Source organism: Nothobranchius furzeri, chromosome 12, assembly GCF_043380555.1.
Source record: "Nothobranchius furzeri strain GRZ-AD chromosome 12, NfurGRZ-RIMD1, whole genome shotgun sequence".
Taxonomy (NCBI): Eukaryota; Metazoa; Chordata; class Actinopteri; order Cyprinodontiformes; family Nothobranchiidae; genus Nothobranchius; species Nothobranchius furzeri.
In genome coordinates this window covers 16,170,835-16,195,049 of record NC_091752.1, presented here as the reverse complement: position 1 = coordinate 16,195,049, position 24,215 = coordinate 16,170,835, and the positions used below count along the sequence as shown (strand labels likewise).

Below are 24,215 nucleotides of genomic sequence, written 5' to 3'. Positions count from 1 at the left end.
AGGTGGACTGTAGTGTGTGTGTGTGTGTGTGTGTGTGTGTGTGTGTGTGTGTGTGTGTGTGTGTGTGTGTGTGTGTGTGTGTGTGTGTGTGTGTGTGTGTGTGTGTGTGTGTGTGTGATGTCTGGTGTGTTCTGTGCTTTTCGAGATTCATCAGGAGTCACATTTACTCTCTTCAAACTTCCTAAACTCATCTCATTGTAATGTACCAACACTATGTCCCCACATGATGTTGATGTCTGATGTTTTCATATAAATCTCAATTAGTTTTTCTTAGTACAATCAATATTTATTTATTTAGAAATGTGGCTTATGAGCCAAGTTTGTCCTCTGTAGGTCAGAAGGTTGGAGTCAGAGCTTCGTTAAAATCTGTTTCTCCGAGTTTTTGATGTAGTATTGAGATGTTTGAGCTTGTTGTATTGGAGAAATACAGCCTTTCAGTTCTCCACCTGTTTTTGTTTTTTTGCATGATGTAAAACAACCAATCAGCTGGTGTGTAAATGTGATGAGACCCATTGCTTTGTGGTTTTCTTGTGCTTGCTTATTTTATGTAGACTTTAGGTTTGCCTAACAGCTTTTTTCCTGAAGATGAGGTCCTTTCTTGTTTAGATCCTTGTTTGCTGCTCCTAAAACTCTCCAAGATGCTTATTGAGTCAGATAATCTTGTAAATGTTTTGTTACTCTACTGTGGAGATGAATATTTTTGCTCTAGTAAATAAAACTTGATAGGAAAATTAGCGTTATCTGTGACTGATGACCATCCTTTGAGAAAGAAAGCGAATATGTTGACTTTCTCTGTAACCTAGAAGAAGGCGTAACCTGTGAGGAGAACACAGTCTTTTTCTCTGATGCTGCTGATCACACGTCGACTAAACCAGCTAGGCTGCTGAATATCGACTCACTTCATTTAAACCTTTGTGCTCTTGTAATACAGCTTCAGACCGTACTGCCAAAGCACCTTTAATCCAAATACCAGCTGTGCTGCTTGACTTCAATGTGTCTGTCTGTCCTGATCTTATGGCTATTCTCTAGAGTGACGTTTTAACCCCTTTTTTGTTTATTAGATGATAGAGATGCCTTCTTTTTTGTATTTAACCCCTCTGTTTTTCCAAAATTGCATGAGGGTACACATCGCCCCTGCATTGCTCCCAGCAATACTAATATTGCTCCCTCCAGAGTAATCAGGGAGGGCCATGCTGGGTGTGGATTACTAACTGGCTCCAGGACAAGTCCATCTTCACAGCTTTTCTTTCTCTCATCATGTGGTTTTATTCTGCAGAGTGCCTCCAAAATACCCGTCAGGTCCCCCAGAGGGAGCATCAATGGGGATGGAAGTGCTTCTCCTTACGTACGTTTTATACATCATCTAAGAACGTTAAAGAGCAAGTCACCCCCTACCAGATTCTTACTCAACTCCCACTTCCTGTTTGAAAAATGCAACAAATGCTGTTGCCTAGCAGACCAAGAGGGCGTAGCCACTAACAAATGCACACACACACAGGCTCACAACATCATTGTGACATCATATGGTACTAGCTAACGTTCTAGGGTACCTCTTAGTCAATAGTAATGGCAGATTTAAATTCAAATGCAGTGCAGAGTTTTTACCTGACAACGGCACAACACTGACAGTTTTAGGCAGAAAATAAAAATTTTAACTAAAATGCACTTTAGTGCTAAACTATTGACTACACGTGTCTGCAGCACGATTAGACACACATTTATATAGTTTATCAGGAAAAAAAAGTTGATTTGAGGGTGACTTGCTCTTTAAGCACATTTGTATAATGCTGTAACCTGTTTGGTGATCCGCTCAATTCACTTTTTATGCATACAACAGAAAGAGGAGTCACAGTCCTTTACCCAGAAGCTGCAGCTGAAGGTTCCTTCAGTGGAGTCGCTGATTCGTGGCGGTGCGAGTCGAGCAGAAAGTCTGTTCCGCTCCTCTTCCAAAGAAAACCTGGTTCGAAGTTCCTCACGCGAGTCGCTGACGCCTTTGGGTGAAAACGAGTCCCCTGTGGCCCCCGCATACGATCCGCCTTCAGATATTGAGAGCGAAGCCGAGGAGCCGGCAGGAAGTGTCGAGTCTCTTCCTAAAGAGCAGCTGTTGCACCGACTGCTTCAAGTCGAGAGGAGCCTGGGGAAGTACAGGGGGAAGTACTCCGAGGTGAGACGCCCGCAGACAACGGCTTCTAGACGATTAAAATAGACAAACTGTTCAGTGAAATGCACAAACTTTTTCTTGTCATGCAGCTGGTTACTGCATACAGGACAGTCCATCGGGAAAAAGAGAAAACGCAGGTAATTTGGTTGACATAGTCTTTATTTATTTTCCCTTTATTGGTTTTATCCTTAAACATCTTTTGGAAACTAATTAGATTTATTTTGTCGCTCCACTCAGGCCATCCTCAGTCAGAGTCAAGATAAATCTCTCCGCAGGATCGGAGAGCTTCGTGAGGTGACGGCATGTTTTACTTGTGTCGGCATCGATCTTTCACACTAAAGGTGTACGTGGAAATAAACTCTGTTAATGTCCTCTAGGAGCTTCACATGGACCAGCAGGCTAAGAAACATCTACAAGATGAGTTTGACGCGGCTCTAGAGGAGAAGGACCAGATGATCACTGTCCTTCAAACACAGGTGAGCGTTCAGCTGAGAGATGAAGGGTGGGAAAAAGTGGAACAAAGATTTTGGTTTTAAGTTTACAAAAATTGAATGGATTATTGGTCTTTAACTCATTCACTGCCAGCCGTTTCCTGATCCGAAAAGCCCTTCGCTGCCAGAGTTTTTCAGCGTTTTCACTTTTTTTTTTTAAGAGTCACAGAACGTTGCACCCTATGATGATGTCAACGCCAAAACTAACAAAACAAAGCGTAGACTCACCTCTTACATCAGGAAGAATCCCTGCGTTTCGAGCGTTATCCGTTCTTTCATAATCCGTTGTTGAATTGTGATCGGCAGAAACTTTTCCGGTTTGCGCCTCACTTTTTTTTTCAGCAGCGGCCCAAAACTATCTCCTGACACATGGATTTTCTGCTTCCTGATCACGTGACGTGTGACGTATGCGGATGAAGATTGGCTTTAAAGCTAGGGTGTTTGTTCTCACGGTGCTGGGCTCGTTCCGATGCCCACACAGTAAAAAAATGCAAATGACGACTTTAGTTGTTAGTACATGGTTAATTTATTGATGTAGATTTTTTTGCATCATCAGTAGATTTTCACAAAATAAAATTAAGAATTTCTTAACAGAGAGGACACTTTGGATCATATACAATATTTTACTGTATATGCTGTAAACAAAGCAGACTTCATTACCGCATATGCAAACCACCTGTCACTCGATGCACTGGCTCTCACTGAGGCCTGGATCAAACCATGTGACAATGCTACCCCATCTGCTCTCTCAGTTAACCACACTTTCTCCCACACTTCTCGTGCATCTGGCCGAGGTGGTGGAACGGGCGTGTTAATTACCAACAGATGGATATACAGTCAGTTGCTACCCATCACTAAATACAACTCCTTTGAATACCATGCCATCCAGGTAACTGTACTGAAAAAAATCTTTTTAGTTGTCATATATCGCCAACCAGGTCAACTCAAGAGACTTTCTTGATGAACTCGACACCATGCTCTCCTCCATTCCTGAGCACGACTGTCCCACAGTGGTCCTTGGAGACATGATTATTCACCTGGACAATCCCAGCTCATCAGGCTTCCTGTCACTAATGTCATCATTTGATCTAAAACTAGTACAGAGTCCTCCAGCTCACAAAGCTGGAAAAGCACTTAACCACATTTTCACCAGAAACTGTGCCATAGACACAATCTCTGTCACACCGCTGCATCTTTCTGATCATTACTTCATCCATTTCAGCATGACTACATGGAAGGTCAACTGCTTCCTCCCCAATGGTCTCTTTCCGCCGCAACCTCCGCAATCTGGCACCCAACCACATCTCCTCTCTTGTTGCCTCCACTCTCTGCTTATGAAGTAAATGATGCCACCGAGTCTCTCTTCTCCACACTCTTCTCTTGTCTCAACAACTTGTGCCCTTTAGCCACTAGACCTGCTAGATCCTCTCAGTCGCACCCTTGGCTAAATGATACCCTCCGGTCTCTACACACCAATCTTAGAGCTGCGGAACGGAAATGGCGCAAAACAAAAGATCCTGTTGATCAATTGAAATTTCATGAATTACTGTCCTCATTCTCTGCCAGCACCACTGGTGCAAAGAAAGCTTTCTACACTGACAAAATTCTCAGCTCTACTGACTCTCAGAAACAATTTTTGACATTCAAAACTCTGCTCACCCCTCCATCTCCACCTCCTACCAACAATCTATCAGCTGACACCTTTGCCTCATTCTTCACTGACAAAGTGGCAGCTATAAGCAAACAGTTTACTCAACTGGCCACTCCTGAACATTCGCTACCACAAACTCCTTCTAGCCCAACCATCTCAAGCCCTACTGCTTCATTTTCCTCTTTTTCCCCTCTCACTGAGAACTGTGTGTCCAAGCTTCTCACGTGCAGCCGCCCTACTACATGCCCACTGGACCCCATTCCGACTAAGCGGGTCCAAGCTATTGCTCCTACAGTAGCCGCAGCAGTCACACGTGATCAACGCTTCACTGACATCCGGTACATTTGCCACCTCTCTCATTCAGGTTAAACCGCTGCTAAAAAAACATCTCTTCCTCCAAATCATGTGGAGAACTACCGACCTATCTCTCTCCTCCCTTTTCTGTCCAAAATCATTGAAAGGGTGGCTTTCAAGCAGATCACAGAATACCTCTCACAAAACTGTCTGCTTGACCCTTACCAATCTGGGTTCAAAAAGGGCCACTCCACTGAAACTGCTCTGTTAGCAGTGACGGATTCCTTAAAAGAAGCTAGAGCGACTGTCAAATCCTGAGTGCTTATCCTGCTCGACTTATCGGCTGCATTTGACACTGTTAACCATGGCTTCCTTTTGTCCACACTCTCTAGCATGGGCATCACAGAGAAAGCACATGCCTGGTTTGAATCGTACCTCACAGGATGATCATTCAGTGTATCTTGGCTTGGACAATCCTCTACCGTGCACCATCTTGCCACAGGAGTCCCCAGGGCTCTGTACTAGGACCTTTTCTCTTTACCATATACACCACCTAATTGGGTGAGATCATTCGATCACATAGCTTCTCCTGCCACTGCTATGCCGATAACACCCAGCTCTATCTGTCATTTCCACCGGACGACCACGCTGTCTCTGCATGAATATCAAACTCTGACATATCAAAATGGATGAAATCCCACCATCTCCAACTCAACCTCTCTAAAACTGAACTACTTGTCATCCCAGCAAAACCATCCATACAGCACAATATCTCAATCCAGAATGACTTCCTATCTCTGGCTCCTTCAAAGGCAGTTCGAAATCTGGGTGTTGAGATTGATGAACACCTGACCTTTAAAGATCATGTTGCCTCTGTTGCTCGTTCATGCCGCTTTGCACTGTATTACATACGAAAGATCAGACCATACCTAACACAACATGCCACCCAGCTCCTGGTGCAATCTACTGTCATCTCCCGCCTCGATTACTGCAATGCCCTTCTAACTGGTCTTCCAGCCTGTACTGTGAGACCTCTTCAAATGGTCCAGAATGCAGCAGCGCGTCTGGTCTTCAATCAGCTAAAAAGAGCACACGTCACCCCTCTGTTCATTGAGCTCCACTGGCTACCGCTAGCAGCACACATCAAATTCAAATTGCTAACACTAGCATACAAAGTCTGAGATGGTACGGCTTCCATCTACCTGAATCCTCTTGCAAAGGCTTACGTCTCGGCCCGGCCGCTCCGGTCATCACAGGATCGTTGGCTAGCAGTGGCTACACCACGCTCAGGACAATCCAGACTCTTCTCATGCATCGTTCCACAAATGTGGAATGACCTACCAAGCACTACCAGAACAGGGTCTTCCTTTTCGATTTTCAAGAAACTCCTGAAGACCCTGCTCTTCAGAGAGCATCTTCTAAACTAGCACCCTCCCTGCACCTGTCCCCCCCTCTCTACTGTCCACTCCTTGTTCCCTCCTCTCCATGATTCATCATGCTGCCTCACTGCCACCTACGACTGACTGGAAATTGTTTGTTGTTGTTGTTGTTGTTATTGTTGTTAGCCTCAAGGGCAACATGCCGATTATCACTTGTACGTCGCTTTGGACAAAAGCGTCTGCTAAATACATAAACATAACATTTAAAACGAAATTTAAAAATGTCTGTTTCATTTATTTATTATTTGAGTCATCAGAACTCCAACTTGGTGTCTTTAACTGTATAATGTTGAAAAACACTTCACTCACCCACTTAAAGGTGTGGAACACTGGAAGCCCATTTTGTCATAAAGCAGTTTTAATTTCTTTGTTTTTCTTTTTTTAAGGTTGCTTTGTTAAAGAAGCGAGTTAAGGGGGTTTCTACAGATGGGTCGCTCCCTGCTGAAGGTGACGTTCTCCAGTCTGGGGAAGCTCAAGGTTCTACATCTGTAATGCAGAGTCCGTCGAAAGAGGAAGGACTGGAGCCAGAGAGCACCGAGGGCAAGAAATGTTTTTATCTGCTCATATGTGAATCAACTTAAAAGTGAAAGTGTGTCTTTTTGTTCTACGGAGCTAAAGATTTTATTTTACAACAATTGCATTTTAATTTTCTGAACAGGAGAGGGCAACAGTGATCCAACCAAACTCATGGAGGCTCTACAGAAGAGGGTGAAGAGGCAAGAGAACCTGCTGCAGAAGTGCAAAGAAGTGATGCGTACGCACAAGGAGCGGAGCACACAGCTGAGCAGTGAGAACGAAACTCTGCAGGAGCAGTTGCAGGAGCGCCTGCAGGAGCTGGAGAAGATGAAGGTTCACACTCTTTATTTTAACTACAATAACACAGAATCAGTGCCGAGTTCTTTAGTGAGATAAACAAATCTATAAATTTTGGGGCTCGTAGGCATCATTTCTTCATCAGTATTTTAAAAAGAATAGCCCAAATATTTCAAATTCTTCTCTTCGGGCTGGACGTACGGAGGAATTTAATGATGCAGTAAACTAGTTATGAAGAGGTTTGATTAAACGGAGGCAGGGCTGAGATGCTGCTAATGACTGAGCAGTGTTTGGGCTAATTAATGTGCTGAAGAGTATCTGCCAGAGTCTTTATGGTCCACTGATGATGTGAGTCCATTATCTGTGTGACAGAAGATTGCTATGTGGTTCTCCGTCTCCAGATATCCACATTCCTTGGCCCGGCTCCACAGTGAGGGGTTCATGTCATGTCGGCTTGACATAACTGAACCATTGCTGTCATTGAATTCAAAACATTTAGCTTCAGTGGTATGTTTGGCTTGTGTAGCATGTCTGTAGCTGTTCTGATGGTTTGCAGCATTTGATGGCAGCTGCTTACAGCTGGGAGGAGACCGTAATAATAGATTTAAAGTCTGGGATTGATGTCGTTTTGCTGTAATTTAGTTCCGTTTGTTTTTTTTTTGTTTAAAGTGTTTTGGAGGAATAAATCCTCTCGCAGTTCTGAGCATCTTCATCTTGAGTTAAAAACTCCTCATGAATGAAGCTTTAATACCTTGAATCACCGTGACAACCAAAAGAAGAAAAAGGTATGGTAAAGATAAGAGCTGCAATTGCACAGAAGGCTGCAGTAGGGCGGGTACTAAAACTTGGTACCGCTTTAGTATTGGTACCAAAAATAATGAACTTTTTCAGTGCTTTCCCTGAAAAATGACCCTGTTCATGAGCTGCACAGCTCCGTTCCTCCTGCTGCTTTCTGTCACATGACTTTGGGTTGCCTCTCTCTCTCTCTCTCTCTCTCTCTCTCTCGCTCTCTCTCTCTCTCTCTCCTCTCTCCTCTCTCCTCTCTCTCTCTCTCTCTCGCTCTCTCTCTCTCTCTCCTCTCTCCTCTCTCCTCTCTCTCTCTCTCTCTCTCTCTCTCTATCTCTCCTCTATCTCTCCTCTCTCTCTCTCTCTCTCTATCTCTATCTCCTCTCTCTCTCTATCTCTATCCCATCTCTCTCTCTCACTCACTCACTCACTCACACACACACACACACACACACACACACACACACACACACACACACCTGCCTCTTATAACACTTGTGCTGAAAACATTAAAGGTTTGGCTGCATTATGTGAAATTTAACAACAAAAGAGCTAAATGTAACGTGGGATAGGATCTTTTTTTCAGACATGGAAAACACAGAAATTTAATTAAGAGCAACGCTGTTCATGGCATCAGTTTTCAAGCTGAAGTTTGCAACTTCTTTGGCTTTGTTGGTTTAGCTGGACTTGTTTGGTTTGCGGGCGAGGCACCCTGAGAGGTAGAGAACACATCGCATTTTCAAGTTATATGACAAGAACATACACAGGAAAGAAATCAGAAATATTATAATTAAGCTGCTATATATTAGTTCCAGTCACGTTTTCATTGAAATCTTTAATTTTTTTAAGGAACTTCACACAACAGAAAAGACCAAGTTGATCACTCAGCTGCGGGATGCCAAGAATCTGATTGAACAGCTGGAGCAAGACAAGGTTCGCTCAGATTTTATGTTTACTTAGTTTGTCAATTTCAAATAGAAATCCTAATTGTTTACAATTATTTTTGTGTGACCTTTTTAGGGGATGGTCATTGCTGAGACGAAGCGGCAGATGCACGAGACGCTGGAGATGAAAGAAGAGGAGATTGCTCAGCTGCGCTCGCGGCTGCATCAGGTCACCGTTCAGAAAGAGGAACTACAGGAACAGAAAGAAAAGGCTGAGAAATCAGGTGAGAACAATCGAGTCAGAAGTCATTCTGAGAAGAAATCTTGGTAACGATGAGTACGGTTTATGTTGTGAAGCTTTTGAGGAGCTGGAGCGGGCTCTAGGCGTAGCTCAGAGGGCAGAGGAGGCCAGAAAACAGCTGCAGGTTCAGCTGGAGGAGCAAGTGACGGAAGTTGAAAGGGCGAGTGAAGAGGAGAGGAGGAATCTTCAGCAGGAGCTCACGCGTGTCAAACAGGAAGCTGTCACCATAATGAAGGTCAGAAAGACTCATTCAAGTATTTTTAGTTTGATGAAGTTATTGTTACAGAAAGTTTCATCATCATTAATTTAAACTAATTTTCTGTTGTCATAAAGTCCATCAAAATAATTTCATGTTGAAATATTTTGTGTTCTTTTATTTTAGTCAAAGTATGTTTGAAGACATAATAAATATGCAATTTTTAAATATTAGAAATTATCAGAAGAAAATGTTTCTAATCTGGAAAAGACCCACAGTGAAGCTCTGGCTGCTAAAGAGGAGGAAATAAAAGACAGAATCAACAAAGCAGTGGTAGGTGTTAGCTCCTACTGGTCATTAGAGGTTGTGACATATTCTTACTGCAGTAATTAGACAATTGACAATGTTTTTACTACTTAGGAGCAATGCAGAGACGAGTTTGCACAGTTATCTAAAGAGAGAGAACAGCAGGCCTCGCTCGCCCTGGAGGATGTGGAGCTGCAGAAAACGGCCGTCAGAGCAGAAGCTGATAATACGATTAAAGAGCTGCAGCTGGAGCTGGAAACTGCAAGAACCGTGAGCTGCTTTTTGTTTTTAAACTCAGTTTATGAAAACAGAATGACGTAATGGTGTTAAAACTAAGGTAAAATAAAATACTTGTTTGTGCAGTAGCTGATAAATGTGGAAAATTCTCTGTCGGGGAAAAGCGGAGAAGGAAATATATATGGCAAATTTTGTATTTGATAAATAAAAATAATGAATTTTTTATCCCTGTAGACTTTGTAAAATATTTGGTGACTCCATATAAGCTATTTGGAAAGTATTGCAGTGAAATATTTTAGCAGCTTTCATGCATTTTGTTTTGTTTTAACAACCTACATTTGATATAATTGCAGAGGATATTGGAGCTGGAGAGCTCTGTGGACAAGATCTCTCGAGATGAATCCAGCCTGTCTCACCAAGAGTCCAGTCAGCTGGAAGAGCTGAAGAATCAACACAAAGAGCAAATCACCGCTTTGGAAGAAAAGCATCAGGAGCAGCTGGAAAAGCACAAGGATGCTCTGAGGGAGCAGAGTGACACCACTCTTGAGGAGCTCAAGGAAAAGCACAGATCTGAAATGGAGACTGTTCTGAAAGAGAAAGAGCTTCAACTCCAAGCTCACGTTGAAGACATGAACCAGAAGATTTTAGTGAAACTGGATGAGAAGCAGGCCGAGTTGGAGTCGCTGTCGGATGAGCTTTCAGAGGCTTTGAAGAGTAAACGACTTCTGGAGGAGAAGTTGGGGGCAGCTGAAGAGGCCTCTAGGGTCGCTCAAGAGGAACTCGAAGGAAAGTTCCAGGATCAGGTGACGAAGCACAATGCTGAGCTTGAAAATGTCAAACGCGAGCATGAAGAGTCACTTGGAGGTGTAGAAAAAACTCTGAAACAGGAGCTTAATGCGCTAAAAATAGTTCTGAAAGAAAAGGAAAAGGAGATGGAACAGCTCATCTCCAAAGAAAAAACACTACAGGAGGAATCAAATTCCAAATTCAAGAAATATGAAGACTTGCAGCAGAGACTTTTAAAAGTTCAGCAAGAAAACAAGAGCCTCAAAGAGTCAAACGCAGAGTTTGGTAAGGTCTCAGAGGATCTGGATCTGTGTAAGAAGGAGCTGACTGATCTAAAGCATCAGCTGGATTTGTCAAACAATGAACATCAACAAAAGGAGAAGCTGCTCCAGGAAATGGAGAACCAATTAAAAGATTTCAAAAATGAGCTCTCAGAAAAGGAGAAGCTTCATGCAGCAGAACTGGGCAGAAATCTGGAGGAGCAAGCACGCCTCAAGAAACAGCTGGACGATGAAAGAGCCGCGCACGAGACGAAGCTGAAGAACGCTAAAGCCGAGCTGGAATCCAAGCTGAAGGTGCAGGAAACAAAAATGGAAAAGTTCAAGCAGAAGGCCAAAGAAATGCAGGAGAACTTCAAGAAAAAGCTCCGCCAGACTGAAGACAACATGAAAGAGGAGCTGGCAAAGAAAGAGAAGGAGCTTCAACAGAAGGAGCAGCAAGTTCAGGAGAAATTTGTAGAAATGGCTCAGAGTTCCCAGGGCCTCAGCAACGCCGTGTCAGAGCTCCAAGCCAACCATAAGGAGGAACTGGAGAAGCTTTGCGCCACTCAGAAGCTCGAGGTCGAAGAGCTAGAGCGCCGCTGGCAGGAGATGCTGGCGCAGCAAGAGGAAGAGCTCACAGAGAAACATTCACTCACACTACAGGAGAAGGTTCGGGACCTGGAGGAAATGTCTCAGCAGCTTAGCAGAGACAAGGAGGAAAATGAAAAAACATTGAGAGGATTAAAAGAGGAACTGGCAATCAGAGAGACCACTGTGCAGAAGCTGCAGGAGAAACTTAAGGAAGCAGCGGTGAAGCTTGAAAGTTTGTCTCAGGGTGAAGCGTTGCTTAAAGAGCAGACGGAGACGGCAGAGAGAAACCTCAACCAGGCGCTGAGTGAGAGAAACACTCTGCAAGACAAGCTGAAGACGACTGAAGAAGAGCGTTTGGAGAAGATCAAGACTTTGTCTGAGAAGTTGAATCAAACCGAAAACCAGCTTAACGCTTTGAGAAATTCTAGACTGAGTGAAACTGAGGACTTGGAGAGTAGATTTAAGGAAACGACCATCCAGCTACAAACCAAGGAAGCAGAGTTCCAGCAGCAACTAAATGCACTCGTCAACCAAACAGGCCGTTACTGTCTGGAGGTTCAGTCTAAAATAGATTGTTCTTCTCATGAAATCCAGCAACGAGTCGAGGGTCGACTAAAAGAGCTAAACCACAGGCTGCTGTGCAGCCAGGAAAAGTTAGGCCACGTCAAAAACGTTTTCCTCACCCAGGAAAGCAGAGTTTGCACTTTAGAGGAGAGCCTTCTCCAGCACAAAGAGGAGAACAAGAACCTATGCATTTCATTAGATCAGACTACCGCTCAGGTAAACGTTCACATGGAGCACATAAAAGCCTTAACGCACGAGAAGGAGAACCTTTCTCTGTTCATCAGTGAGCACGTGCGGAAAATCGAGGAGTTGAGCGAAGCGAACAGAGTCATATCAGAAAGTCTGAAAACAAACGAGCTGCATGTCGCTGACTTGGAAAGTCTGGTCGCGGATTTGAACAACCAGCTTGCAAGCAGCATCAAAGACAAGGAGGAAGCCATAACTCAGCTGAAGCAGCAGAGTGAAAAGGAGCGACAGCAGATGAAGGAGAGCATTGAGAGATTGGAGCAGGAGAGGAAGCACGCCTCAGAGGAGGCAGATGCACTCAGGAGCAGCCTGTCTGAGAAAGAGAAGAGTACAGAGACCAAGTTCACCCAGGATGATGACATGATTAGATCGCTGCAGAAAAGGCTGGAAGACCTGGAGAAGGAGATCTCTGAGAAGAACGAAGCCCTGCAAAGGTTGTCGGCAGCTATTGACAATCAGTCTATCAGCAAATCTGAGATGGATCAAGTGTTGAGTGAAAAAGAGCAGAAAGTCAGCGACCTCACTTCGGAGCTCGATGGTTATATCGCTCGGCTCGGTGAGCTTCAGGAGCAGTTGGTCTCAAAAACAAAAGAGTGTGAGCAGCTCGCGTCCGACTTCAAACAGCATCATGACATCAGGGAGAATGAGAAGAAGGCGCTGGTGGAGCAGCTGCAGCAGTTTCAGACACAGTGCACTCAGAACGGTAATCTGGAAGAAGAGATGGTAGAAAAGCTGCGCTCGCTCGAGGAGGAAAACCAAAAGTGCAAACACACGCTCCAAAGTCAAACGGAGGAATTCAAAAGGATGAAGGACGAAGTCATCAAGAGCAAGGAGGAGAGTCTGAAAGAAACCGAAGAAAGGTGGTCAGCCGAGAGTGCTCGGAGAGTGTCGGAGCTGAAGAAGAAGGCTGAACAGAAAATTAGTCAGATTAAAAAGCAGCTGACTGCACAGCTGGAGGAAAAAGAGCAGATGATTAAGGCTCTTCAGAGTAGCCTGGAGGAGAACAAGAGCAACGAAGCTTTGGGCAAAAAACAAATGGAAGCATTAGAAGAGAAAACAAGAAAGCTTGAAGAAGCTCTTAAGGTCTCGGAGGAGCAGGAGAAAACCCTGGAGCAGACTCTGAGCAACGAGAGGCTGGAGAAGGAAGGGTCTTTAGAAGAGCTGAGAGTCACGTATGAAGACAAGCTGACATCACTTCAGAGGAACGCCGTGCAACAGAGCGAGCTCAAAGAAACAGAATCAGCCCTGCAGGAAGTTCAGGCTAAGCTAAAGGAAGCTGAGGAGCAGAATCAAAGCCTCCTTGCTGAAATAAATCGCCTGAAGGAGGAAATATGTGAGAAAGAAGCCCAGCTCAATCAGCGGGAAGCAACCTCAAACATTGCCCAGGAGGTGATGGTGGAATGTAGCAGCGTACAGCAGACCGCCAGCATGGTGGGCTATCACCCTCCTGTACGAGAACTGGATGGCGATGAAGAGTCGTTGCAAGCACTCCAAAGTAAACTGACTCAGATGAAGAACGAGAAGGAGAAAATCCAGAAGGACTTCAACAGGTTACAGAAGGACATGCGGGTGCTGAGGAAGGAGCATGAACATGACCTGGAGTGCGTGAAGAAAGAGTTACTAGAGGAGAATGAGAAACAATTAAAGTAAGTTTAAGTTTTGCAAGCGTAAATCCTTTGTGGAGGTCATTTCTTTCTGATGCCAGTGTTCTTTTTACCACCTCTAGACTGGAGTTGGAAGATGCAGAGCTGAAACACAACTCTACCATAAAGCAGTTAATGAGGGAGTTCAACATGCAGATGGCCCTGAAAGAGAAGGAGCTGGACACGTCTATGAAGGAGACCATCGGTGAGACGAACAGATTCAAGATAATTTAGTTTTTCTCAAAAAATGGCAAAAAAAAATGTGATGGATTATGTAAAACAGTGTGGAATGACACATTTTTATGCCTCGTTACCAAATATCTCAAGCTGCTTTTTCAATTACCAACAACTGTATAATACAGTGAAATGTATGTATCTACTTACCAACTTACCGTGTATGACTCACCATCTAGACTCTTCTGCTGCTGGTCCGTAGCTGGAAACCGCCATGAAACCCACAGAACGAATGAGAGTGTCACTAGTGTTTAGAAAATGGGCTGCAGTACCCACATTTGACCACAGGATGTCAGTCTTACTTCATCCTTGCATAATGCACCTTTTAGTACAGGTGGAATTTTGAAACGTCTTCCAAACTGAAAGCTCTTGGATTTTTTGCACAAGTCTTAATATAGAAGGGAAAAATAATCTCATGAAATAACATAAAATCAATATTCACAAATCTATATAGTTATTCACATTGGTAAATATTATTACACCGCTAAAACCAAAACCGCGGCCTAGTCAGGGACTCGAAGCACTCTGCTGGGTTCCTTATATAGGAAACTTTTTACTGATTGGCTTAATTAACTGAATTTTACTGGAATGTTTAATTTGTGAAGTGCCTTGAGAAGACTCTTGTCACAATTTGATGCTATATAAATAAACTGAACTGAGTTGAACCTCTAAAACAAAATTCAAGACATTTAACTATGACTCGTAACTACTTTCCAAGAAGTAAAATATTGAGATATGTACCGGGTATCGGAATTCAACTAAAAAACCAGATATATGTTTTGGTCAATGTCCTCCATCTCTACTTGTTACTAATTCAAAATTAACAGATCGATGAAGACTAAAGATCTAAAATGAGAAGCTAAGTCTGGTTTCTTCCTCCTCTCCGACTCAGCCAAGGCCCAGGAGGTCGAAACCGAGCTAATCCATACCCATCATGAAGAAGCCAGCCAGCTGAAGAAGGTGATTTCCCAGAAGGAGGACGATCTGCAAAGAACCGTTCAGAGATACGAACAAGTTATACAGGTATTGTTAAAAATCTACTATACACCCTCGCTGCTGGAGGCCAGGTTTTATTTGTGTTTAGTAGAAAAGAAAACATACTAGCTCGAACTGACTCGTAATGACATCAAAGTGGGTATAAAACTAAATCTGATTTGACTTTTACTTCTAAACTTTGATGCTTTTCAAAGTTTTCTGTTTCACTTCTTTCTTCTTCTGTTACTAAAATCCCAAAATTGGGTTAAAAGTAAGGGTGGGAAGCCTGCAACGGGGTGACATATTTAAGCTGTGATGTTGAGATGACGCATGGGAAATGACTCAGTTGGATGTATTTATTGGATTTTAGAGTCGAGAGGAGGAGATGGGAGACAGAGTGTGGCAGGTTCAGAAACAACTGGAAGAGTTGCAAGCACGTTGCCAGGACACTTCAGAGGTACGACTGGTCTGGGACCAGCGACATCTTCTTCTTTTACAAAGCTGCAGAGATACATTCATCCTTTCAGCCATTACAGACGCCTCACTGGGGCTCAGAAAGCTAGATGACATTTCTACAGTAATCCTGTTGAAGTCTCTGGCCACGTTAAAATATTCCTTCTGGGACGAAGATGAGGTCTGATGGAGGCACTAGACGTTCTGAGTGAAGGACTTGTCTTTTCGCTTCACTACACAACTACTGTTGATAATACCTCTTTGAATGTTCACGTCCAGGTCAGCAGACTCGGCAGTTATCAGCAATCGTTTTCTCCTTTCTGTTGCTTTATAATCGAAGGTTTCCGTCTAAAAGCCCAAGGACGATTTGCTTCTTTGTCCTGATCCGTGTCTCACTGGGGGTCTTGTGGCGGCTCTCCAAGGAACGCCGGATGCTGCAAGCTCATTTGAATCAGTCAGGAATGTTCTCAGAAAGCAGAAACGGGGAGGCAGCGGCCGGCCCCGATCGCTGTTCTCAATTATCATCATATGAGGCGACACAGACTCAAATTAATACCACAGGAGGAATATTCACACCAAATATAGACCTGAGGCCTGTTAGGACTTCATGGAGATGTCCCCAGGTGCTGTTGGACCCATGCAGTGTTTTTTTCCCCTCCAGCCTTACACACATGCATGGGTGCACACAAACTCAGAATTATATAGCGCTCCATGCATTTTTCCCAGGTGAGGTAATAACTTGTGAGGGGGGTTGTAAGGCTTAATGTTCAGGCGGGCCTCTTCTAACTCTGGGCCTCACTAACCATTTGTCATGAAGGAGCCAGAGGTCTACACCATATAATGAAGTGATGGGCAGTGACATGACTAATTTCAGTTATCCTGTTAAAAGCACAAACTTTTTGATGTGTTCTGTGACTTTCATCCTCGTCTTCCTTCATCCCAGTTCACAGTTTTTACTTTCAGCTACCAGACACTTTAACAAACACTATCGTTTCTCTCTGTGTGTGTCCGTGTGTGTGTACAGGTGACCCCAGAGGACCTACAGGTACATTTATCCTTGTTTCTATCCTTTTTGTAATTTAATATATAAATTCCAACAGAATTTCTCGTTTTGTGGTATTTATTCTTCTCCGTCCCACCCGACAGTCTCAGCTTGCTGAGAAGACGACTTTACTGAGCGAGGCTCGACTGAAGGAGCAGGAGTTTATCGAACGAGTACGTGTCGTTTATGGTGGGATGTCTCAAAAGCGATGTTTTCCCAGAAATCCATGGCCTCGCATAAAATGACTTAATTGAGGCACACATCTGTTTATGTTTGGTTTAACCCCATAAACAATCCGACCAACGCCTCCCACGGATTTCCCTCCTGGCTAACATCCCCCAAGGATGGACAATTAAAAGCTCCCCATTAACACTCAAGACTAAATTGACTCACAGGGTAAAAAATAACGCGTCTTTCTCCGCTCTAGATTCACACGCTTGAAGACAACATAAAAAGTGCCCACCGCAACATGGTTGTAACTCATCTGGGAAGCACATACAAAGGTAATCTAAACACCACGAACAGCTTAGTTCTGCTTCATGCTTCAATTTCCTCGTGGATAAGCAGAACCAAGGTGACACGTTTTAATGTTCCGTTCAGAACGTGTAGCAGATGCTGATGGGTTTAGTCCGTTTCACACAGAAAACCTGATTATATGTTGTGTAAACATGTCTGAGTTGCAGCAACGTTTTAAAGATCTGTAAGATTTCTGTTTGTCATCTGGCTCGGCCGAGCGTTGGTCAGCCGAGCTCGATTGTAGGCTTCCAGGTTAAGTTGAGGCTGTGGTTGTGATTGTGGTTCGGCTTGTGTCGCGTAGGTTACCATTATGGTAAAGGTCGGGGTAAACCTCTGTGGATTGTATGTAAAAGGATCCTCTGGTCTATCAAACACCAAAGATGTTTGAGTTCTGTTGAACACAAATGACTTTATGTTGGGTTACGTCTTCCTCGTTGGTTGAGGTCTCTGTTAGACCGAATCGGACCACCTGGGAGTTTAGACAGCTGTTGATGGCTGGTTTCAGCTCTGCAGCGGCGTGGTGGGAGTGGTGAGAGACTTTGCTAAGTCGGGGCAAAACGAGGTCAAAAGGACAAAAGGCTAGTGGATTTATTGGTGACCTGTTAATCTGATAAAGATCAAAGAGTTATTGGTACCCTTCCATCTGTCTTTTGTTCGTTTATTTATTTATTTCCCTCCTCTGGTTGCACTCTCTCACTCAGCAGGAATTCAGACACACGTTGTGATCTGATTGATGATTTTACTTATTCAGTAAACAAATTTAGCCTGATTGGATATTTCAGCTGTAAAACCGTAAGCGTTACCAGACTCATCCAGGCCGTTAACACAAATGTTCTCATTCGTGGTTTTTAGTGGGTTGATGATGCTTTAGCTTCGGGCGGAGGATTAAAACCTTCACTGTTCAGTGTTGTAAATCGCTCCCGCTGAGACTTGTCATTCTTTCCCATACCTGGCCTGTGCCTGAACACAGAAGGTGCTTCTGTAGACGCGTTCGTTTGCCAACGCAGATTTGATGCACGATGTTTACTCACTACTAACGTTAAGCAAGAAAATCCTTCTGAGGTGAGATTTAAACGTTTCTGGTGTGTTTTCGTAGATCCCGGAGTCAACGCTGCTGAAACGCTCTCGGAGCCCACTGAGATGGAGTACCTGAGGAAAGTGCTGTTTGAATACATGATGGGACGGGAGACAAAAGTAAGCTTTTTGTTCTGACGGTAAACAAACGATTTAATATTTAGCTCTTTATCAGTTTAGTTTGTGTTAAAGGGTGTGTTACACTGACAAACGTGTAATGTTGGTTCTTTTCTTTTCATGCTGAACTTGAACATTTTCTTCAACCCCCTTCGTCTGCATTAGCCACAGAAAGGAAATGGACGGGGGAAAGCTTTTCTCTATTTGTCACAGGGAAAATGAGTATTCATGGCTCCGCCCACCTTGGCTTGCTACCACAAAAGGCTGTTGTTAGCCATTTTTACAAAACAATGCCGCCAATTTGCCACAACGCCATGGCGGCATTGGGGAGCCTTAGGTTGTTTGAGTGGTCAGTCCGTGGCAGTAATGTGGCGCAATCGTGTCCTTTTTACAAAAGATTAGGCGATGGCGATCTTGCTTTTTGTTGCGATTGAAGCCGTGCTCGTTACGTTTTTTTTTTTTTTTTTGACAAGCCGCTCCTAAAGGTGTCTGTTCCCCACATTCCCTGTGCAGTCTCTGGTGATCTGACCTCCGGCTCTAATGGAGAGAAGCTCCAGGAGCGCTGCATTGCTTCAGGTTGCCGTTTTTACTTTAATTTTCAATATAGTTGTCGGCCGGAACTCTGCAGTAACTCCCCACGTCATCATGACACCTCCCTCTGTTGCACCGAGGCGCAATCGCCATTTATAAGACATTTACTGCAATGTTACTACTAAGCAAGGTGGAACAAATGCCATAAAATTCACCCATCGTCATGCCAGCACGGCGCGTTTATAAGGCACTGTTGCAATATTACGCCGGTTTGCCGGCACAGTGAATCTTGTAAAAAGCACTTTTGATTTTGCAGCCAGGAGATAGCATCTCCGCTAATAGAAGCTAACCATTAGCCACTCCACAACATGGTGGAGCATTCAGGCTCGTGTTATTTGACGAGATAAAACATCTACGTTGAGTTATTTACACAAGAAAGGCAAAGCTGCCTTATTTCTGCAGCACAGTTCATACACAGAGACAATTCGATGTGCTTTGAATTAGCAAGAATAGCACGAGCATCAAAGTAACGTGACAGCACAATCAAAGTACACAAATGAAATGAGAACAGATTAATCTGGAAAAAAATACTTTAAAGTTAAAGGGTGAGCAGTTACAGTGCAGAAGGTGCAGCATAGGAAACATCCAAAGGCTGATGAATACATGAATGTTTTCAGATAGAAGAGTGAACGAAGGCAGCGGAAGAGTCACGTTGCTGTTAGCCAAGTAGAGGCCAGATGCTTGCATGTCATGAATGTAAATGGGTAATGGACTCTAAATTTTGCTCCGCCCCCAAAAACAATCTTCTAACTAACTTCAACTTCCTGAAACAGGAGCACCAGAGCTTTTTCTCCCCCCACAGAAAGCAACTCATTAATTTATACAGCAGATTTCTTGGATAAACAAGTGAATATGACGTTTAAAAACTTCACGTAGTTTCACTCAAAAACATTTGGGACAAATTCTCTTCCTACAAATGAAACGATTCTGAATCACCAAGTCCATAATAATGCTTAAAGAGTCTTTCGTTCCTTGTCGTCCGTATTTTTCTTTGAACATCTTAGGTGTGTTGTTGCTGTGTCGTATCTCTAAGTCCATGCTGCCGTTCTTCTTTAAAACACAGAGCAGTTTTGTTTACCTGTTTTCCCGCTACGTTTCGTTTCCTCAGCCTGAGGAAGTCTGCAGCCGCAAACGAAACGTAGCGGGAAAACGGGTCAACAAAACTGCTCTGTGTTTTAAAGAAGAACTACAGCATGGGCTTAAAGAGTCTGTCTGAGTTTTTACCCAGTGACCTCTGTCTGCAGCACGGCCTTCACAGCCCTTTCAGACACCGTATAAAAGTCAGGTTGTGTTCAGTCTTGGTTATGATGCTTGACAGGGATCTCCCTGACTTAAGTGTGCTGTTTGCAGGGTCCTAAACTCAGCGGGGTTCTCCCTGCTCCTCACCAAACAGTTGCTCTTTATGGCAGCACGGCAGACCTCCCCTGTGTGGAGGATGTGCTGCAGGCTGCCTACAAGCTTCCTGCATGACGCAGATTTGCCATTTAAAGCCACACTGGCCGTGTTCATCGTTAGCCAAGCGGGTTCCTACTCAGGAGCCCTGTTTCTGATTATCCTTCCAGTTTATGGGGAAATGTATGCTCGGTGGCAGACGGGCCTGGAGTTGATTATGGAGATAATTTTCATTCCTTTGTTCTTTCTCATGCTTTAATTGTCTCAGAGCTGCTCTGATTTGATCTGTGTGATGTGTAAAAGATAACAGTCGCCAAATCTTGTATTTGTGAAAGGAAAATCCAACGTTTTCCTAAAAGGAAACTGCTCTTGTTTTCTACAGACGATGGCCAAAGTGATTACTTCCATGCTGAAGTTTTCTCCAGACCAAGCCCAGAAGGTTTTGGACAAAGAGGATTCAAAAACAATCGTAAGCATCTTGTTACGATCCGAGCACATTGTAAACCCCTCAGATGTGAGTTTTAGTAGCTCCATCAGCATTAATCTTCTCTTCATGCCTCCACAGCCTTGGTTACGATGAGCGTCTGACTTCTGATGTTCTGCTGCTGCTGAAGGAGAAGACAGCCATGATGTATATCAAGCGCTTTTCCATATTTCATTTTTTATGAGTGTGTGTGCGCGAGCGTGCGTGTGTGAGTGAGTACAGTATGAGGGAATTCGGTATTTTGTCAGAAACATGAAAATCTTCCATAATCTACATTAAAATAAATTTTATTTATGTTTTAGATCAAGGTAAGAGGCTTTCCTGTTGTGTTTATACAGACTGGCTTGTGCAATAAAAGATCTCGCATACTGACGCCGACAGTCGGTTGATTTCTATGTTTTTGTTTTGTGCTCTTGTCTGAATCACACCTGTTATTTTGTAAAGGACCCTTCAACTTTGCTCTTGCACTAAATTAACCTTCTGGTCTCTGGACCTCTTTTGTTCACAGCTTTTTTACACTTTATATTTTAAAATGGTTAAAAAATCCAAACCCAAGAGTGTAAATTGTATAATAAAAAAGACAAACTGTAATATAGGGCATTTAGTGATTTGCTTCACATTTTTCAGACTAATAAATACAATATGAAACTATTTACCAATCACGTTTTGTCACTTTATCCTTTTTTACGATGTTTACACTTTAATTGTCTTTATTTACTTTTTGCTCACAGTTTAATGTTTTTTGTCGCAATGCATGCAACAAGAAATCGGCATTTTAAAGATGATGCCACATCATGTTTGTAATATTTTTCTTGAGAATGTTAGAACTACTTTTCTTATTGTTTAGTATACTTTTTGATGAATACAGAAATGCAGGCATTTAAATAGAAGTTAATCTCATTGGTCATGTGTCTGATGTGAAAAGCTGGTTTTTATTTCTCCTTGGGGCTAAGATCTGAGTGGGTTTTGCAGGAAATAGTGATGCAAGAACAGAATCGGTGACAAAGCATCACTGAATAGATCCAGTCTGCAAGGATGTTGGTAAAAACTCAAACGTTGCTCCAGTCAGCAGATAAGTGGCAGTTTTTCATTTGCATTAGTTCCCTTAATTTATACTTCTACTGGGGGGTGCTTATAGGGTTGTTCTTACTTCATGCACTTTTAACAGGTGCTTATTCACATGGGTCAACAGGAGTCTGCATGATGTGGGATGTGAAGCTACAGATCTGTAGCATCAAACTTAAAAAAAAAGCAAACATCCTTCCAGCTGCACAGCATCCAAAGCTGGAGAGAATAGCTGTTTAAAAAATGTAATATTTACCCAAAAAGGTGGAAAATAAGTTTAAAAAAATAGAAAAATATGAAACGGAGCTACTACAACATGCTGCTACCGTGAGCAGTGCAAAATTCAAATATTTCTACTGGTAACAACATGGTTGTTTTTATTTGCAACTTTGACTAGCAAGAATAAAATTAGTGCTAGGGTCAGCCCTGTTGTTGCATTATATCACAGGAATTACAGAGAGATCTGGTGTGTGTGTGTGTGTGTGTGTGTGTGTGTGTGTGTGTGTGTGTGTGTGTGTGTGTGTGTATGAGAGCGAGAGAGAGAGAGAGAGACGATTAAAAGAAATAAATTTAGATATTTAGCTTAATTTTAAGCTTTTTTTCCTCAACTCGTTCCCTGACAGCTCAGCATCATCACGTGTTTTTAAAAATGAGGTAGCTAAATACAGTTGGATGAAGTCATGCACGGACCATGTTGATTCTCCAAGATACACATCTTATCTGAATATTATCAAAACATTTGAAATGATCAAATATAAAGTTGTGTTCTGTTAATCTTGACCTGTAGGTGGCAGCAGCGCGCTCCCGAGATTCCCCTTCTCTCACGTCCGGTGGGTTGAGCCCCAATAAAGCCCACTGATGAAATGTGATGCTTTACGCCTCAAAACCATTCGGTTCTCCCCCTCTCACCAGAGTTCGTGGACCGCAATAAAAAAGACGCCTTCCGGTTTGATCTTTCACGTTAAAACCCCGACTCCCCATCAGCTGTCGCACTTCAGGTCACAGACCCTGATGCTTTTATTTTAAGAGAAGCATCTCCTTCGTTTTCTTCACCAGGATTTCTCCCGCAAACGTGACTTCTCGCTGCTTCTATCTCCGTCACGGAGGCTGCGAGCAACAACTTACCCAGACTGACGCAGAATGGAGAGAAGCTGACGCACGTTTTTACCGGACCGTCAACTTTGCTTTTCGAGACTTCGCTCATGCCATCACCCACTAAACCAAACCAAGAGAAAACATCCGAAACAGACTTTTTAGAAGTCTAACATCTCAGGAGCGGACGTCCCCTCCTCGTTGTTGTCGTTTTTGGTAACTTTTGGCTCTTTAAGCGCATTTTTACGCATGACGCGCAAAGGGATGGCTCCTCTGCTGGGACGCACAACGGGAATACAGCAAGTTTTTTGTGTCTTTCTCTCTATTTCACTGTCTTTTTCATACAACATTGATGTAGAACATCCTTTAGTGTTCCGCGGACCAAACTCTAGTTTTTTCGGCTACTCTGTTTTGGAGCATTATCATGACAACACACGCTGGTGAGTCTAATTTGCTCCCTTTCACTCCCTGTCATGCAGCATTTCTTTTATTTGTTTGAATGTGGTAAAGGTTTAACCTGCATGTGTTGTGCATCCCTTTTTAAGGAAAATGGGAATTTGTTTAGTAGGTCTCACGGAGACAATCTGGAGATAAATGAGGTGTGTGCGTTCCGTCCTCTCCCCTCTTCATGTCTGCAGGATAATAGTAGGAGCACCTATGGCAAACTCTTTCTTCAGTAGTTCTGTGCACTCTCCTGGAGCTGTGTTTAAGTGTCGAGTTCACAGCAACCCAGAGCGGCGCTGCACAGAAATGGATCTGGGAAGAGGTCGGTACAACTTCACTAACAACATCTGCACAGATCTGGTGCACTTTCAAACGGGCTTTTCTGGTTTCTTTCAGTTTTTTTTCGCCTCTTTCTTTTGCATAAACTCCTCAAGCATCTGTTTTGTTTTATCAGAATAATAAACCCTTTTCTGCACTTAGCTGCAAATGCAGAAGAAAAGGGGTTCTGTGTGCAGACATTCGTAAATATTGTCATTCATATGATTTATGCTTCTGCTAATATTTTCCAAGCACATGAGCCAAAAGAGTTGAGTTTTTAGTCCCTTTTTAGACCCCCTCCCCACCCACCACCCTTCAAGCTCTGTGGTCCGGAACGACAGGGTGCAAGCATGGCTTTAATATTAACTCTGGGCTCAGTCAATGAGTAACCAAGACAAAACAGAGCAAACAAACAAAATAACAGAACAACTTTTTGTGCTCATCCACTTGCTTCAAATGCGGGACAGTCTGGGCCCATTGAATGGGGATGACAGGATGATAATAACCATTCAGTGGGATAACATTTGAATCGGGTGGCTCATCAGTAATAGAAATATGGACACTTGTCCATTGCCCTTGCCTGCTGGATGCCCAACCCCGGTCACTGGAGAGCTTTCTAGCATGTTTTTGTTGTTTCCTTGCTTTAAAACACATAATTCAATGGTTGAATCACCTGTTCAGAAGGTTGTCTAGTTCTGCAGAAGTTTGATGATGATCTGCTGATTAAAATAATGTGTTGAAGCAGAGAAACTACTAAAATATGCTGAAT

General features: G+C 43.3%; 2 protein-coding genes across 5 annotated transcripts in view; both read left to right on the top strand.

Annotated features, from left to right (window-relative positions):
- The window catches only part of golga4 (golgin A4), a 30,344-nt gene extending 9,166 nt beyond the window's left edge, over nucleotides 1-21,178 (top strand). For 2 of the 4 annotated variants that reach the window (XM_015944483.3, XM_015944480.3), the window contains 22 exons: nucleotides 1,277-1,345; nucleotides 1,838-2,164; nucleotides 2,251-2,298; nucleotides 2,399-2,455; nucleotides 2,539-2,637; nucleotides 6,423-6,576; nucleotides 6,695-6,885; nucleotides 8,485-8,568; nucleotides 8,656-8,803; nucleotides 8,877-9,055; nucleotides 9,251-9,349; nucleotides 9,437-9,592; nucleotides 9,913-13,652; nucleotides 13,733-13,854; nucleotides 14,776-14,906; nucleotides 15,229-15,315; nucleotides 16,336-16,356; nucleotides 16,458-16,526; nucleotides 16,781-16,856; nucleotides 17,966-18,063; nucleotides 20,426-20,512; nucleotides 20,609-21,178. In XM_015944483.3, coding sequence (XP_015799969.3) covers nucleotides 1,277-1,345; nucleotides 1,838-2,164; nucleotides 2,251-2,298; nucleotides 2,399-2,455; nucleotides 2,539-2,637; nucleotides 6,423-6,576; nucleotides 6,695-6,885; nucleotides 8,485-8,568; nucleotides 8,656-8,803; nucleotides 8,877-9,055; nucleotides 9,251-9,349; nucleotides 9,437-9,592; nucleotides 9,913-13,652; nucleotides 13,733-13,854; nucleotides 14,776-14,906; nucleotides 15,229-15,315; nucleotides 16,336-16,356; nucleotides 16,458-16,526; nucleotides 16,781-16,856; nucleotides 17,966-18,063; nucleotides 20,426-20,512; nucleotides 20,609-20,623 — 6,057 coding nt within the window. In that variant the 3' untranslated portion in view covers nucleotides 20,624-21,178. The remainder of the gene's footprint in view (nucleotides 1-1,276; nucleotides 1,346-1,837; nucleotides 2,165-2,250; nucleotides 2,299-2,398; nucleotides 2,456-2,538; nucleotides 2,638-6,422; nucleotides 6,577-6,694; nucleotides 6,886-8,484; nucleotides 8,569-8,655; nucleotides 8,804-8,876; nucleotides 9,056-9,250; nucleotides 9,350-9,436; nucleotides 9,593-9,912; nucleotides 13,653-13,732; nucleotides 13,855-14,775; nucleotides 14,907-15,228; nucleotides 15,316-16,335; nucleotides 16,357-16,457; nucleotides 16,527-16,780; nucleotides 16,857-17,965; nucleotides 18,064-20,425; nucleotides 20,513-20,608) is intronic. The other 2 variants (XM_015944481.3, XM_015944482.3) reach the window with 2 other exon arrangements.
- A 1,522-nt stretch (nucleotides 21,179-22,700) lies between these two features.
- itga9 (integrin, alpha 9) overlaps nucleotides 22,701-24,215 on the top strand; it is a 62,316-nt gene continuing 60,801 nt past the window's right edge. The window contains exons 1-2 of the mRNA XM_015944486.3: nucleotides 22,701-23,124; nucleotides 23,323-23,450. Coding sequence (XP_015799972.3) covers nucleotides 22,934-23,124; nucleotides 23,323-23,450 — 319 coding nt within the window. The 5' untranslated portion in view covers nucleotides 22,701-22,933. The remainder of the gene's footprint in view (nucleotides 23,125-23,322; nucleotides 23,451-24,215) is intronic.